Source organism: Xenopus tropicalis, chromosome 6 (genome assembly GCF_000004195.4).
Source record: "Xenopus tropicalis strain Nigerian chromosome 6, UCB_Xtro_10.0, whole genome shotgun sequence".
NCBI lineage: Eukaryota > Metazoa > Chordata > Amphibia > Anura > Pipidae > Xenopus > Xenopus tropicalis.
Window position 1 is genome coordinate 119,078,474 of NC_030682.2, and position 16,556 is coordinate 119,095,029.

Here is a 16,556-nt window from a genome sequence, read left to right on the forward strand (position 1 = left end):
TAAGTCATAATCAGAGCTTTAACATAATCAGAAGATGTCACATAACTTATTTAAACTTGTATAGTATATAAAAAAAATGTAAAGATATTAATATTGACCTTTGAGTGCCATAACCTGTGTAAGAGCACTGCACCTTGTGATTTCTCCAGTCATGGAACTCCTCTTTGGCTCCTGATATCCTTATATTTTATAACGGAGTATATTTTACCTTATTTTACTTTAAACCAAATTTCAGGAAGCATGCACACTGTGTGCTTAGTTATACACAATTATTTATGTTTATTATTATCCCTCTCTTTATTCTCTTTAACAGCAAGACATTAAGAATCATGCATTTTTTGCCTCTATAAACTGGGCTGATCTAGTTGAAAAGAAGATGACGCCACCTTATGATCCCCACGTGGTGAGTAAAGGGTTCTCTGTCATTCTGTGTGCTGCATGTTATTATAGAATTTCTCATGTGAATATTTACATGTGTATACAGTAGATAGTTGCTTAATGCTTTTTATAGAAAGAAAGCAATCTGTTAACGAAAAGGCCAGAGCCATTGCTTCTGGATCTGTGCTTAAGTTGACTTGGGGAGCAGTAGAACACTAAAATGTCCAAAACCAGTGAATAGCTTTTTTTCTGAGCTATAACTAAAGCTTTTTCTTTCATTCAGAATGGCCCTGACGATATATCAAATTTTGATAAAGAATTCACAGAAGAAATGGTGCCATATTCAGTCTGTGTGTCTTCCGACTATTCAATCGTGAATGCCAGCGTGGAAGAGGCAGATGACGCATTTGTGGGATTTTCTTATGCACCTCCCTCCGATGACTTTTTCTATTAGAGACTACTACATATATATAATCAAGGGACCAACTGGATTTTGATTTATGACCAAGCCATAATTCAATTGCCTTTAATTTAATCTGAGCTGCAGCAAGCAGCCTTACTATAAAACAGTGGATCCAGCCAATGCTTATTGCATTTCTCCATCTTTACTAAACATATTCAGCAACATGATTTAATAATCCTTTTGTCTTTTTGGAGCAATGCAATGCAGCCAAGTTTCTTTTTCCTATGGTCTAATAGTACTGGTACAGACCAATTTAGGTGCTGCTCAAGTATTGTGCTTTTTCACACACACCTTTTTTTTGCTTTTTTTCATGAAAAGAATTGATTAAAACCAATTTAAAAAGCGATCAGCTGCTTCTGGGAGATGATTGTTTTAAACGTTATTCCATTTCAGATATTAGCATCTCCAATGTTGGCTAAAATATATACTTCATCTTTACATGTTTTCAATAAACTGGATCTGCAGCATCATTAAAATGACATTTGAGACCCATCTATTTAATCAGACCTCTACAACATACTGGTTTTGAGGAAAAAATATTGTATGAGAAAAGCTGGAGCAACCATCATAAATGTACCTATTGAGGCAGGGATGAGGAGTCTGTTCAGATGAGTGAGGATCAGAAATTAAACAGAGGACCAGAATGGGTACATGCCATATTCTCACATTGTTTTCTTTTTTTTGTCATTTACTCATTCTATCCTTGCCATCAGCTGTTGTCATGTTTGGGCAAATGTATCATTTTTCTAGGTACATGTCTGGCTCCCATTGTGGGGTTTGACCTTTCATAACTGTAAAGATAATATGTCTCTGTGGCACATAAAGTTATTCACAGTGAATACTCCTATTGCTTCAAATGGGTTGTTCATCTTTAAGTTAACTTTTAGTATGACGTAGAGATAATATTCGGAGACTATTGTTCTTCATTTCTTTACTATTTGTAGTTTTTTCATTGTTCCAATTTTTGTTCAGCAGCTCTTCAGTTTGGAATTTCAGCAGCTATCTGGTTGCTAGGTGCCAAATTACGTTAGCAACCAGGGATTGATTTGAACAAGAATCTGGTATATGAATAGGAGAGGAGAAAATAAAAAGTAACAATAAAACTGTAGCCTGTTTTATTGTTGGTGGTGGGAAGCTGTCTCACCATTCTTGATAGCTGACTGTACCAGCACTGGTGATAACTAAGCTGGGTAGCATGACGTGCATTATGGCAGTCCAAATCTACAGTATAATTTTTTAACTTAAAATCAGTGTGTTGTAGAACAATTTGAGCTTATTAAAGCCATTTTTAGGTGTTATAGAGATGATTAGTGGCAATACCACTTCCCATCAGGCAACAAATATTCCTTATTTGAAAAGTTCCAGATTCCGATATGCACAGCAGGAATTTTCAGATTTGGAAAGGAAACTTTATTGGAGGGATTTCCTAGAAATGACAAATCCTAAGAACTCTCCAAATATTTTATATTCCCTTCTAATAATGCACCTTGGCCTTTGGGGCACACGCAGGGTTTAGCCTCACAGTCAAGCTTTCAGAAGTGGGGAATGTTGTGTTTTTGTTTTGGTGATGATCTCATGAAAAAGTACCGCAAAATGTGTGTTAAACGATATGCAGCCCTTTGTATAACATGGTCAGCATTTCTGTTTAGTTTAGTGATACTAGAATTCTTACTGCTTAGCTATATTCATCTCTTTGGCATTAAAATGTTGCTAAAGGGGAGTTATTTCAGTTTTGAGGTTGTGTTTGCCATAACAGTGAGGTTATACTGTAGCACACATCCTTTCTGTCCTATAATGACAGTTCTAAACATGAGAACACAGCAGTTGCACACATGTATAAGCTATGCCATTGATTATTGTTCATTTCTGGGCCTACTTTCCATTGGAGAAACCCAGTTTACCTCATCCCTGTCTGCTGAGAATGAAAGCTACAACCGTCAGCTGCTTGATTTCTGCAGAACCCTGTGTGCTTCAGCGCTAACCTGTGCCGTTTCTAGTGTGGAACTAAAAGTTTATACAGAACTTTATAACATTTTCTATATGAAACATATTTTTGTAATGAAATGCAACTAGTAAACAACACGGAATAAAAACTACTGAAAACTATGGCTTCATATTGTTTTGTGTGTCGTGCCGGATAGCAGCGGTACTCAGCTCTGTTCTAGTGATGGATGCATTTTTGATTGTTTTGACAACTGGATACACACAGGCAGTTAAACCAGCAGGTTTAAAAGTACACAAATGACCAATAGCAACTAAATGAAAACAAGTTGTTACAGCACAGAGAAAAATTGCCAATCCTTTAGTCCCCTCCCCCCTTTGCAGTATGTAAAGGTGGGGGGGAATAAATAACAGGTAGTTGTTCTTAACATAAAAGAGAGAGAATTGAATGCAAGGATTCCCATTTCCTACCACTGACATAATAACAAAACACTTGGTAAAATATATTCAGTTCTTTGGAGTAATAGTGTGACCAAAAGGATTCAGTGCAAAAGCTTGAAAAAAAGAGAGTACAAACTGCTATGTTAATGTGGCTGGAGGCTAGGCATGTTTGTTTATGCTAAAGGATTATTATTAATATAATCACATTAATTATCCTATTAATATAGGGCTGACATATTCCTCAGCACTTTACAGGGACTGTACATCATTCACATTAGTCCCTGCCTCAGTGGAACTGAACTAAAACACCCAAGGGCCCAGGCCCAAAATTTGCAACCGAACCCCACCTTTGCAATGCACCATATGCTACCTCCTTACCATTATCGCTGGCCCATGGGGAGAGGGACCTGTCCGGTACTTATAACACTGCTAAGGTTGCTATAACATTCACATATGTTATGGTCAGTTTTACCAGCAGCCAGTTAATATGCCGGTCTATTTCAGTTTGTTGGTGTACTTTTACTCTTATTATTATATAATCTCCTTTAGTACTTTACTCGGGTTACTAAAGCTCAGGATTGATATGACCTATTTTTTTTTTTTTTTTTAAATTAAATGATGTTCTGCTTCCCCAAGTCATGTTAGTGCTGTCGGTGCAGCCTCTGCTCATCTTCCTGGTTCCCCAACCTGTTTATGAAAGTCAGGATACCACAATTAAAGCATGACAATTTAATTACAGGAAGCTATAGCAGAGAAGTGACGTTTCTGATATGTATTAATAGTGTTACATATACATACATTAAATACATTCAACATACCTATGTCTGCTGGGTGATATATATATATATATATGAAAAAAAATGCAAAATGAAGAGCTCACCAAGGTTTAAAGGTGATACCTGGGTGCCAGAGCAATAAAATTGGAATAAAAATAGAAAGTGTCGGCACTCACAGGATTTCCAAGATAGTGCTTACAGACAACGAGTCCCACTCGTTGTCTGTAAGCAATCTCGTGGAAATCCTGTGAGTGCCGACACTTTCTATTTTTATATATATATATATATATATATGTGTGTGTATATATAAATAACACAGGATTTAGAGAAAAGGGGGTTTTTCACCTTTGATTTAACTTTTAGAGTGTGATATTCTGTTCATTATTGGTTTTCACGTTTTATTATTTGTGATTTTTTCACTTTTTCCTCAGCAACTCTCCAGTTTGGAATTTCAGCATCTACAATATCTGGTTGCTAGGGTCCAAATTACCTTAGCACCAAGGCAGTGGTTTGAGTGGGAGACTGGTATATAAAGAGGAGAGGGACAAACAGAAAAATAACTAATAAAAAGTAACAGTAACAATATAATTGTATCATCACGGAGCAATAGTTTCTTGGCTGCTGGGGTCAGTGACCCCTATTTAAAAGTTAGAAGGAGTCAGAAGAAGAAGGCAATGAATTCAAAAGCTATAAAAACAAATAATGAAGAGAAACTGAAAATTTGTTAGAATTGGCCATGCTATAAATGTGCGAGTGCCGTATGTTTGTACGTGTATCACAGAGAGTAAATGTTTATTGCTAGATGGCCATGAAGTTCAGGTTGGATGATGTACAGGTCGTGCTCGTATATTGATCCTCCTCGTAAAAGATGGCATCTGGGGAGTGAGTTGTCCTTGCAAACAGTAAATGTATCAGATCAATATGTCCATCCAGTGATGCTCTTCAGTAACTGACATCTTCATAAATCACTCTGACACTTGACTGTCTGGATCACATGATTAATTGCTTTTCCGCCTGGGATATAATGGTCAGATTTCTGAGGGGTGACCCTGACCACATCTCTTGTAGCCGCTCTTTCTGATGTTCTTCAGTGCTATTATGTTGCCCCAGAGGCAGACCCTGCTGGGCCTCTCGACCTTTCATCCAAGCAATGCTAGTTTGTGTCACCTTGTGTTTGTTCCTTATCACACTAAGGGTCTTGGATATAATGAGAGACCTAGGGCTAACTGAAGCCCCAAATATTCTAGAGAAATAAGTCACAGGTCTGATATAATCAGTTAATTAATAATACAGTGCCTGCAACACACAAATGACAAATATTTGAACTGGCATTGTTTATTTCTATTTTGTGTATAATGTTTCTTTGAAGCAAAAGACCTAGTTCTTATTGCATAGTATTTGCTGTTACCTCTGCTACATTCATCCCTCTATTATCTGTGTACCTATTGCCCATGTCTAATACAATATATTTGGGACAAAATGTGTGCCAGCATTTGTACAAAGCTGATATAAACTTCCATTATAGATTAGTTCTATGCCGAATAAATATCAGTCTTTTAGACCACTGTCTTGTAGCTCTGCCCCAGTCAGCACACATGGTGACCACTGCAACCATTTTTTCTTATGTATATGACCATATTTAAGGCTAATGGGGGGCCTGACAATATTGGATATTGGAGCTAAGTTTAAAAGAAGTTGTAGCAGTCCCTACTGGTACTGATAAAAGACAATGCATAGAAATAATATTTGGCACCCCCCAATGATTATAATTGCTTTCCTGACTACTGACTTGGACTGTTGGCAACTTATATTGGCCCATGTATGGCCACCTTGACGCTAGTGCCATTAGAAAGTGCTGATATGTGCACAAGCAGTGAGATGCTTTCTGTTTTAAGAGAAGCAGTAACTGATCATTTCAGTCACACTGTGATTTTTGGTCTCCAAATTGATGATATATAGATTATGATCAATGGAAAAATGCATTAGTCAGTACTAGACAAAGCTGAACTTTTTAATTAACTATTGCTACCCTGGATCCAGTACAGTTATAGTTGTAACCCATAGGCTGTGTTAGGAGAACTGGGCTGCCAGAGGGGTTGAACTGGAAATAACCAAAAGGTATGAATAAGAAATAATTGCATTTTTGTGACCACCTGCTATTCATACGTACCAATTACCTGGCCTCTGCTTGTTGTCTCGTGTTGCTAATATGGCTCATTATTGTAGCTAGTTTTGTTAATCATGTGTAGGAGGGTAAGGTTTTGTTAATCTTTAATAGGAGGACTCCCCGTAAGGGTTAAGCCAGCATTGGGCCTTTCTGGTTTGTGGTTGAGAGGGCAATGCTGTTTCCCTTTTCAGGTTAAGGTATTGGCTGATAGTTACTAATTGGCCAAGCATGCTAGGTGTCCCTAAAGTTTTGCAACTACAAAGTGTCAGGCCCCCCTGAAAAAATGTTTGGAGGGGCCAGGTGTGCACAGCAAACCCCACCCAGCTCCCTGCTCCCAACCGCTCATGCTGAGGTAGGTAGGAAAGCAGGTGGGGAGGAAGGATTTCTAACAACTATAGAGAGGCAGACCCCATGGTCTGAGCACCCCTGTTCCCCAGGCCTCCCCACGACGATGGAGTCTGCTTCCTCTATAATTATCCAGTGTATCTCTAGTTTTTCAAATGAGGAGGTACCCTGAGATTTAGTCTTTGGAGGCTGCTTGCTGGAGCAGTGGATCATGCCATGGAGTACGGGGCCTTAGTAGGAGAAGCTAAGACTAGCTGCAAGCGTGAGGTTAGATCCTGTAATAGCTCACTGCAGGAAGTGACAGAAGTGTTGAATACCCAAGTGGGTCACCCAGAGAAAAGGTCAGTCAGAGCGGGGCATAGGGCAGGAAGATTGCCAAACTGTGTGAGGAACTCCCTGAGTGTCACTGTAGATGAGAGAAGGTCATTGGGGATTGTGAGAAGCCCTGGGAAAAGGTTCCAGAGTGTGAGAGTTACCCTGGAAGGTGAGAGTCCCAAAGAAGGGAAAAATCATGAACTGTTGATCAACTGTCTGTAATGTTTATGTTGGGTGGAGTGTGCCCCATATAAACCTGTGTTTTGCCCAAATAAGTTATTCAAAGTTAGGGATGCACTGAATCCAGTATAATTTTAGGTACTTCAGCTGGTGATTAATGTACAGGTATAGTTATGATTATTTAAAAAGACATAATGAGGGATGTCTTATCTCTGAAAGAGGATATTTACTGGGGGTAGGTGGTTAGTTAAGGTAGGAAAAGTATATATCAGGAGAACCTGGGCTTTCCAAATCTGCCTGACTTTTTGTATATTTCCACTTCTGGAACAAGATTTAGAGCTTTAAAATACAAAAAAAAAATAAAAAAAAGGATATCATGAAATAGGGATTTATACCAGAAACATATTTTATTTTATAGACTGTAGAACATACGATCTGTGGCACTTAAGGGTTAATGAAATGTGGCAAGATTTGTGTTTATTTTACTTTTTTATTTTCTCCTTGAACATATATATAAAAAGGATAAATATATATGCAAAAGTATAGATTGAGCCTTGGCCAATGGCAGACCAAGAGGTGCCCCTGTTTAAGTACAGTGGATAAATCTTCTTCTTCTTCTAGGAAATATGCAGCTGTAGTGCTAAATCTTCATCTTTGAATGATAGAAGATAACCTCGCACTATAGTCTCTTACAGGGTGCACAATGTGTAATTTATAGATGCACATGTATTTCAAAAGAAAAACATGTAAATCTTCATCTTTGAATGTTGTTTTCAGAACTCTAGCAGAGACTGCTAGAGTTGTAACCCCTCTACCTACCCCGATGGCTTCCCCAGTTTTATTTAATGCTTATTAAATACTGGGGTGCCACCGGACCTTCACAATAGTGCACGTTTAATTTTTTTGTAGTTCTTGATTCTTTAATAGATGCTTTTGCCAGTTTTTTCTTTACAATTCTGCATGTAAAAAACAAAACATTTAAAAAAACGTTTCTTTTGGAATGGTGCATAGAATGCACTCAAACTTCAAATCATATACAACGACTATAGAAATGTTGTATAATACCATCAGTGTAACATGAGTCTTGCATTTGGCTTTCTTACCTCTTCATTTTTTAAGATTTTGCTTTTTCTTCTTTATTGTAGGCCGGCAAGGTTCATCAGCCTCATCTTCTTCAGCAAGGTCATGCTCCTCACCTGGCACTTCAGCTGCGCTCCTGCACAAAAGTTATTTACATTATCTTTAAGTTATAATTATATATTGGGAATTGCCCCAATCAGATCTGATCTGTGATTGTTTGTTATATAAATGTTTTTGTCAAATACCTACTGTAAGTTTGACTTGATATCTGCACATTTATGATTACATTTGCACAAACGACTGTGTAAATCATATAACAACGATATGGGGTATAATAGCATTCAATTGAACAAACTCACTTTGTCTGTCTGGGTTGTTTCTTTTCCTGCTCTTCACTGTCATCTGGTACTTCCTCTACCCACTGTATGTGCCTTACACTGCACAAAAAAATATATACAGAACATATAAATAAATTTGTTGTGTCAAATACATCATCATTTATATACTGAGTCTTAGATAAACTACATGGCAGACCCTAAAGCTGGCCATACACGCACCAATAATATCGTACGAACCCTCGTTTCGTACGATATTCGGTGCGTGTATGGCATGTCGGCGAGTCGACCGGTATCGCAGGAGGCTGCTGAAATCGGTCGACTCGCCGATTGGCCAGGTTAAAAGATTTTGATCGGGCGCCATAGAAGGCGTCTGAGCAAAATCTGCCGTCAGGGCTGAATCGGCAGAAGGAGGTAGAAATCCTATTGTTTCTACCTCCTTATCTGCCGTTTCAGCCCTGAAGGTTAGTGGCGGGTCTGACAATCGCAGATCACCATGTGTGTGGCCACCTTAATGAACAGCAAAGAACAGTACCCTGCCAGTTAACTTTAAAGCCTTTTATCAAGAGCAAAGTAAACACCTATTGAACCAAGTACAAACGTGGGGAGGCAGGATCAACATTTTCTTTAAAAAACGAAAAATGGGAAAGCTTAAATTCATCAAATCACTTTAAATTTGCATTCTACTATACATTTTCATTCATGTAAATGCAAAATCTTTGATTAAAAATATTTCACCTAATAAATCTCAAAAAAATTAAGATAGGGATTTCAATCTGTGCAAGCCACCATATATGCAGGTCAAAACAAACAATGGACAAATAACCTCCAGCAAACATATTTATCAGGAGACTACACTGCATTAGAACTACTAAATAAATCCATTGTTGCAATTTTAAAATATCTATGGGTACATAAATATATCTCCAACCTAAAATCATGAGATTGAAGCAAAACAGGAATTACATAAAGGGGCAAAGAGAAGCCAGTGCACTCAAAATGCTTAGTTCTTTGAGGCTGAGGATTGTTGTGTAGATGTATGCTACATTTATACTGGCTGTTAACAAAGAACAAATATTAAAGAACATAAAACATTTGTAGGAACATTTTAGAACTAGGGGATAAAGATCGTTTGGCTAGGGTGATATAGTCAGGTAACAAAACTGTTACATCCTGTCACTAGTATTGGTAGTTTTAAGGTGGCCATACACACAACAATGTTATTGCACAAAACAAGTTTCATATGATATTCGGTGCGTGTATCTGAGAAACAAGGCAACCAATATCAGCAAGAGCCTTGGATATCGGTTGTTTCGAACAGGATGGAAACAACCAGGCCTTTGGTGCCTTGTAGGCACCAAAACATCAGCAAAACATTAGAGCTGAATCGTTAGATAGAGGTAGAATTCTTTTGTTTCTACCTGTGTATCTGACAAGTCAGCTCTAAACATTAGTAGAGAAAATGAAATTATGCAATAACAATATTTTAAGCAAACTTACATGGTATAAGAAGGACCCTCGCCTTCTGTAACCTGCGTGAAGCTTGCAGGAGATGGTTCAAGGGTGATTTCCTCTTCTCCAATATCTTCAGTCCATTCATAATATTCAAATCTGAAAAAATAATTACAAATACAGCAATTGGTTCATGTGCATATTATACATATTCCTATCACTATCCGCTTTTAAAATGATAAACAGTGTGTGTTTTAGATTTGAGTTAACAAAGGAATGACTTGGCAGCATACTTACCTCCTATGTACAGGAGACACTGATGGACTTCTCTCCTTCAGGTATTGGGCCAAAAATGGAAGGAAAAGGTCTATATCTGACTCTTCTTCCTTTTTCGCTAAAGGCAGCCTTTCCATTGTGACACTATGCCTATACAAAGGGAAAAACAGATATAAGGAAAGTGTCATTTGTGATTCAAATGCAGCAAAACCGTTATTGCATCAATTGCAAGCATCAACTATACTGTAAATATTGCAATTGGTAATAACAATATAATACTGTGCTACACCATCACAGCATCTAAAGCTGCTAGCACATCACTTCATAAATGCATTTGTACAATGACTCCAGTAACATGTGTAACTCTGCTTTCAGTAGTTAAGGAAACATAACATCATAGAAAACTCACGCTGTCTCTTTTAAAGCCGACTTTTTCTTAGATTCTGAATTCTGATCTTTATTCACATCCACTGAGGGAACTGCTTCTTCCTCAGGGCTTTTAATCTCCTTTTGTCTCTTACTCCTTTAAAAACAGAAAGAATACTAATATTAAAAACTATTTTCTGGGATTGTGTGGATTGAGAGCTAAGAAAAGGGCCACTAAACATTTGATTTTTTAGCAAATCAAAAATACTAATTTTAAGTTCAAAAACTCACTTTATCTTTTTTACAGTTGGACGAGGAGTTTGTGTGGATTCTAGTCCCTTTAGTTGCTCTTTATCCACTATCTCATTCTGTATTTCTTCTTTGGCTAATGATTCCTTCATAGAGGATGTTTTCTTTTTTCCTTTCGTACTCCTGGGTAAAACAAAGGTATCATTCAGATAAAACAACTCTGTAAGCTGCAGAGTGTTTTATTGTTTATATATTTATATGTTTAATTTTATGTTAAAACAATGTATAGTATTGCTAAAGGATATGTATTTATTTGACATCATTCATAATTAAGAGAATTAAAATAACATAGTTTAAGTTCAGAAACTCACTTTGTAGGTTTTAACGCTGGTTGAGGCGTTTGCTTTTCTTCTTTTTTAGCCTTATTCTTTGTTTCATTTGTGTATTCCACAGAGTCCTTTTTCTTTATCAGTTTTTTAGTCCTGGATAAACAAAGGCAGCATTAAAATAAAATAAAAATATATATATAAGCTCTATAAGCTGAATGGTGTTTTAAAATTACATAATATAGTCTTACTAAATGAAATCCTTTTTTTACCTTTTAAAACTAAATGATGTTAAAACACTACAGTTTTCTCTAAGTTAAGCCATCTGGCACTTTGTATATGAAAGAGAGATAAACTCAATATTATATATTCATTAAATATCTTAAGTTTCTTTTTGAAGAAAGAAAAAAGTGTACATACTCTGTGGGAGTTGTGGCCTGTGGACATGTAGGTTTTCCCTTTTCCATGTCAAAGTTCCAATTTGCCTTCTTCTGTTGTACAAAGAGATACCTGCAAAAACAACAAAACAAATGTACAATTTCTGCAAATATTCTTAGGCATAAGTGTGTCAACATAGTTTTATATATATATATATAGTTACTTACCATCCGAGACCTCCCATCAGTACAACTGGGATGAGAACGCCCATTGCAATAAGATATTTTAAAAATCCAGAACTAGTCTCGTTCTCATTGCTCGAGAGATCTCTTACGTCTGTAATCTGGGTGGCCCCTTCAATGGCCATCGCTGTATTTTTAATCACATCTGACTTTCCTTTCGGGAATCCTAGTGTTACAACAAAAAACAGTTAATATGTTAAAGGGCTGCATGGTGGTTTGTTGGCAAAGAAAGTATTATTTACCATAGCAATTTACCATACTTCAAAAAAAGTAGAGGCTTGGGTTTAATCTTTGTAGCCTGGCCAACTTGATTACATAAGTAATGGACATTGATTTAAAAAGGTAGAATGACAGTTACCGCTGAGACCAAAACCATGCGGCAAATTTGTTTAGAAAAATTTAGATTTTTTTATGACAATATAATCAAATTAATAAAAATTGATATTCAATATTGTCCATGGCCCGTAAACCAAATCCTATCCCGCAAACTGTACACCTTCCGCAGTATTGGACTGGGGTATCAGGGGCCCACCAAGGCAGCTGCCTGGGGGCTCCCCCACCCCTGTAGCAAGCTCCTGCTACACTCTCCTCCCCCCAAGCTCTGTACCATACTCCCCCGCTATTGAAGTGGGAGTACCGATGCACCCAGTTCTGGACAGGAGAACAGCCGGCGCACACAGTTTAGGACAGTGAAGTGCAAGCACAAGCGGGACAGTTTTGGACGGGAGGAGTGGAAGGAGCAGGCTGGGTTGGCTGGGGCCCAGGTTTTTTCCCGGTGCCCCACTGGCCCAGGCCAACCCTGACTTTCCATAATGCATTTGTTTAATAAATGTAACCCTCAATTTTTATATATTAAAGCTCAGTTAAATATGTGGCCTTGGGTACATATAGGAATGAAGCCATTATCTGTGTACAGTGTTGGACTGGCCCACCAGGATACTAGGAGAACTCCCTGTGGGCCCAGGTGTCAGTGGGCCCTCTTGCTTCTAACTATTTAGCCCAGGGATCCCCAACCTTTTATACCCGTGAGCCACATTCAAATGGAAAAAGTGTTGGGGAGCAACACAAGCATGAAAAAGGTTCCTGGGGTGCCAATAAGGGCTTTAATTAGCTACTTAATAGCCTCTATGTAGACTGACAGCCTACAGAAGGCTCTGTTTGGCATTATACTTGGTTTTTATGCAACCAAAACTTGCCTCCTTACCAGAAATTCAAAAATGAGCACCTGCTTTGAGGCCACTGGGAGCAACATCCAAGGGGTTAGTGAGCAACATGTTGCTCACGAGCCACTGGTTGGGGAACACTGATTTAGCCTATTTCATGGTCATTCCCTATTTCTGTATGGGAACAAGGAAGCTTGATAGATGGAAGAATATAATATAGTATGTAGAGAAAATAGATTAGGATAATAAGGAGAGGAGTTTGAGGGAGGAGAGGAGGAGGAATTCAAGTTTTGAGAGTGGGCCCATGGTTCGGGGTTTTCTGGTAGGCCCCTGCCATCTCATACCAACACTGTCTGTGTAGACAAAGAAAGATGGAAATTCTTTCAATTAAAGCAAAGTAAGGTGAGATTGGTGAAGTTTATGATTCCCTGCTGATGCATACTAAAAAAGAGGCTCTAAATTATAATTTTGGTCTTAGCCGTATCAGCTAGAAAAAGAATGTTTTTGCCCATAAACAAAAATAACATTTTATGAACATTTCCATATTTACCTGTTGCTGGATAAATGCAGAGAATGCAGATTACCCACAAAATGTATGTGAATTGCTTCTTTCTTCTATAGATTCTGTTCATAGGTTGTAAATGTTGCTATACAAAATTATAAACAAACAGAATGGATGTTAAAGTACTATTTCTTTTTCTGTATAATACAGAACATACAATATTTTTTTAAGATGTAAATTAAGATAGATATATATCCAAAAAAGACTAGCAACACCGAGTTTATTTTTAAAAAAAATCAATCGTGTATTAAAAACGCACGAACAGACAGATTTTTCTTTAAATAAACTCAATGTTGCTGGTCTTTTTTGGATATTTGAATGATTTTACTTGCACCCGAGGCAAGAACTAAAGCAGAGTGCCACCCTGGGTTCGATATATATATACATTAAATAGCTAAAATACGTGTCAAATCACATCACTGGGCATTAAACAGATTATGCTCCCAAAAATATAACTAGTACCGTATGGGACAACATTTAAATGTATTTATCTACCCAGTTTATTCTATAAATATGACACACGTAATATAAGTCTATAGAGAACGCTATATAAAGATTAGCAGTATGGCAGGCAGTGTGAATTCATGTAAATACTGTATGCTAAAAAGCACTTTTCCTAGCACAAGGTAAGTAATGGCATATTCAAATACTGACACAAAAATTTTAAAAAGGGAACCTTGAAACTAGAATTAGTCATTCTAATTAGCAATTACTGCTGTCCATCTAAATGGAAATATTTAATATAATAATATATTGTTAAACCCAGGGAATGTACAGCTTAAAGGAACAGTAACACCAAAAAATTAAAGTGTATAAAAGTAATTACAATATAATGTACTATTGCCCTGCATTGCTACAACTGGTGTGTTTGCCTCAGAAAGACTACTATAGTTTATATAATTAAGCTGCTGTGTAGCCATGGGGGCCGCCATTCAAAGGAGAAAAGGCACAGGTTACTTAGCAGATAACAGATAAACCCCCATTATATGGGGCTTATCTACTAGTTATCTACTATGTAACCTGTGCCTTTTCTCCTTTTTTCCAGTTTGAATGGCTGCCCCCATGGCTACATAGCAGCTTATTTATATAGTAGCTTTTCTGTAGAAAAAACACAATTTTTTTGCAGAGCAACAGCACATTATATTTTAATTACTTTAAAACACTTTAATCTTTTGATGTTACTGTTCCTTTAAGGTTTTTGTTGTATTTACTGCAGTTGGGCTGTGAAAAAAATCCTAGATGGTTGATGGTGATGAGCGAATTTTTTTGCCAGGCATGGATTTGCGGCGAATTTCCACATTTCGGCATTGGCGAATAGTTTCGCAAAACTTCAGTGAAAAGTCACAGCCGAAAAATTTGTTGCAGGTCGAAAAATTTAGTTGCACGTAAAATTGGGCACGGTCACATAAAAAAAAAAACTGTGGGTGACAAAAAAAAGACGTGGGCGACAAAAAAAAAAACGCGCAACAAATGCGTTTCGCAAATTTCTCGCCGTTTCGCCATTTTAATGGCGAAGCAAAACGGGACAGATTCACTCATCACTAATAATAATATATTGTTAAACCCAGGAAATGTACAGCTTAAAGTTTTTGTTGTATTTACTGCAGTTGGGCTGTGAAAAAAATCCTAGATGGTTAATAAACCATGATCATACAGCCGGGATTATTGTAAATTGTAATAATTTCTATAACGGTGTAACAAAGCATTAGCAAAATAACATTAAAAAAATCATAATGCCATGTTGTTTCTCACCAAACCATTTTTCCAAATAAAATTTCTTAAGAAATACCCACTCTTGATATCAAGCTAACAAGTACATACACACAAGTCTCTTACCATTGTTGTTGATTTAATGAAAATGTGATGTTATATTATTGCTCGCTTCAGTATGATGTCACCTGAAGCTTACAAACAGATCAAATGAACAAGCAAGAGAAGTGTAGCCAGTTAGTCACATGATACAAGCCAGTTTACTGTGATGTCATAATTCTCACCAGTTAGTCACATAATCTCTCATCAATGCATACTGCGGCTGATGTTTCAGTAAAAAATCATTCTCAAAGAAACAGTCTTAACTGTCATACATTTTGATATCAGCAATATATAAGTCTGTTAGTTATTCTACTCACAGTTTTACAAAAGTTTTTCTTTGATTGCTTCAGTTTGTTATCTGAAGCCAATCCCACAGCCCAAACAAACAAAGTAATAGCGGTGTAGGGAGTATGTGCCAGTTACCTGTTATGTAATAATGGTCACCAGTCACTTTATACCATCTACTTATCCAAAAGCCGCACCAAGGAAGCAAGCGATGTGTGTTTATCTATTATATAATAAAAAGCTAAACAAGCAATATAAGTGCTGACAGAATGTGCCAGTCAACTGCAATTTTATAATGATCCACTGCAGGTCACATGATAAAATCTGTTTAATTGAAAGCTGTACCAAGGAAGCAAGTGCTGAATGTATATCTTTTAGCCTTACCTAAATTAATATATGCTTGGCCTTCTTTATCACTTTACATGTCTGTGCAATTATGTTATAATGCTGTAACAAATTATATCACTAACATCCAGTAATAACTGGTGACATCACTAAGCACCGTTTATAAGGATATCATTTACAGTTTGGTCTCATAGGATAATGGCCAAACTGTATCTTATATAGTGAATAAAGTACCCTCTATTCTAAAATATAAGATTTTTTTAAGTCATAAGGAGTTCCATGGCCATGTAAAAGCACAAGGCCAGAGGCCTTAGGTCATGGAACTCTGAGGTGTCTTTTAATATCCTTATATTACAATAGGGGGTAAATAATTTATTATAATACACAAGTTTCAGTGAGTTACATGACAGAAGCACTGATTATAATTGATGACATCAATAAGCACCGTTTACAAGAGTTTTGCATTATACCAGATGTCTATCCATTTTTCTTGAAACTTTCTTAGATTAAATGAAGTTTTCCAGCTCTGCACCACTTTGTTAGGCACAAGTCAACTTGTCTTGACCTGAAGAACTTTTATCCATAGCCAGTATGCTAATATGTATAACTAAAGCTGAATAGACAAGACCCCAAGCACAGAGCTGTTATTGGTAGGGGTTCACAGAAAGCAGTATATTTG

The 16,556-nt window shown here is 37.1% G+C and overlaps 2 protein-coding genes across 4 annotated transcripts in view; one reads left to right on the plus strand and one right to left on the minus strand.

Moving 5' to 3' along the window:
• The window catches only part of sgk3 (serum/glucocorticoid regulated kinase family member 3), a 47,659-nt gene extending 44,712 nt beyond the window's left edge, over positions 1-2,947 (plus strand). For all 3 annotated transcript variants that reach the window (XM_012965262.3, XM_004915172.4, XM_004915173.4), the window contains 2 exons: positions 314-403; positions 662-2,947. In XM_012965262.3, coding sequence (XP_012820716.1) covers positions 314-403; positions 662-832 — 261 coding nt within the window. In that variant the 3' untranslated portion in view covers positions 833-2,947. The remainder of the gene's footprint in view (positions 1-313; positions 404-661) is intronic.
• A 7,219-nt stretch (positions 2,948-10,166) lies between these two features.
• Positions 10,167-13,510, minus strand: LOC116411751. The gene is made up of 7 exons (XM_031904601.1): positions 13,424-13,510; positions 11,696-11,876; positions 11,511-11,600; positions 11,136-11,246; positions 10,807-10,947; positions 10,559-10,672; positions 10,167-10,299 (listed from the first exon to the last, which is right to left on the minus strand). Exons 1-7 carry the CDS (start codon positions 13,503-13,505, stop codon positions 10,167-10,169), a joined length of 852 nt encoding a protein of 283 aa, XP_031760461.1. The 5' UTR covers positions 13,506-13,510.
• Positions 13,511-16,556: the final 3,046 nt, after the last annotated feature.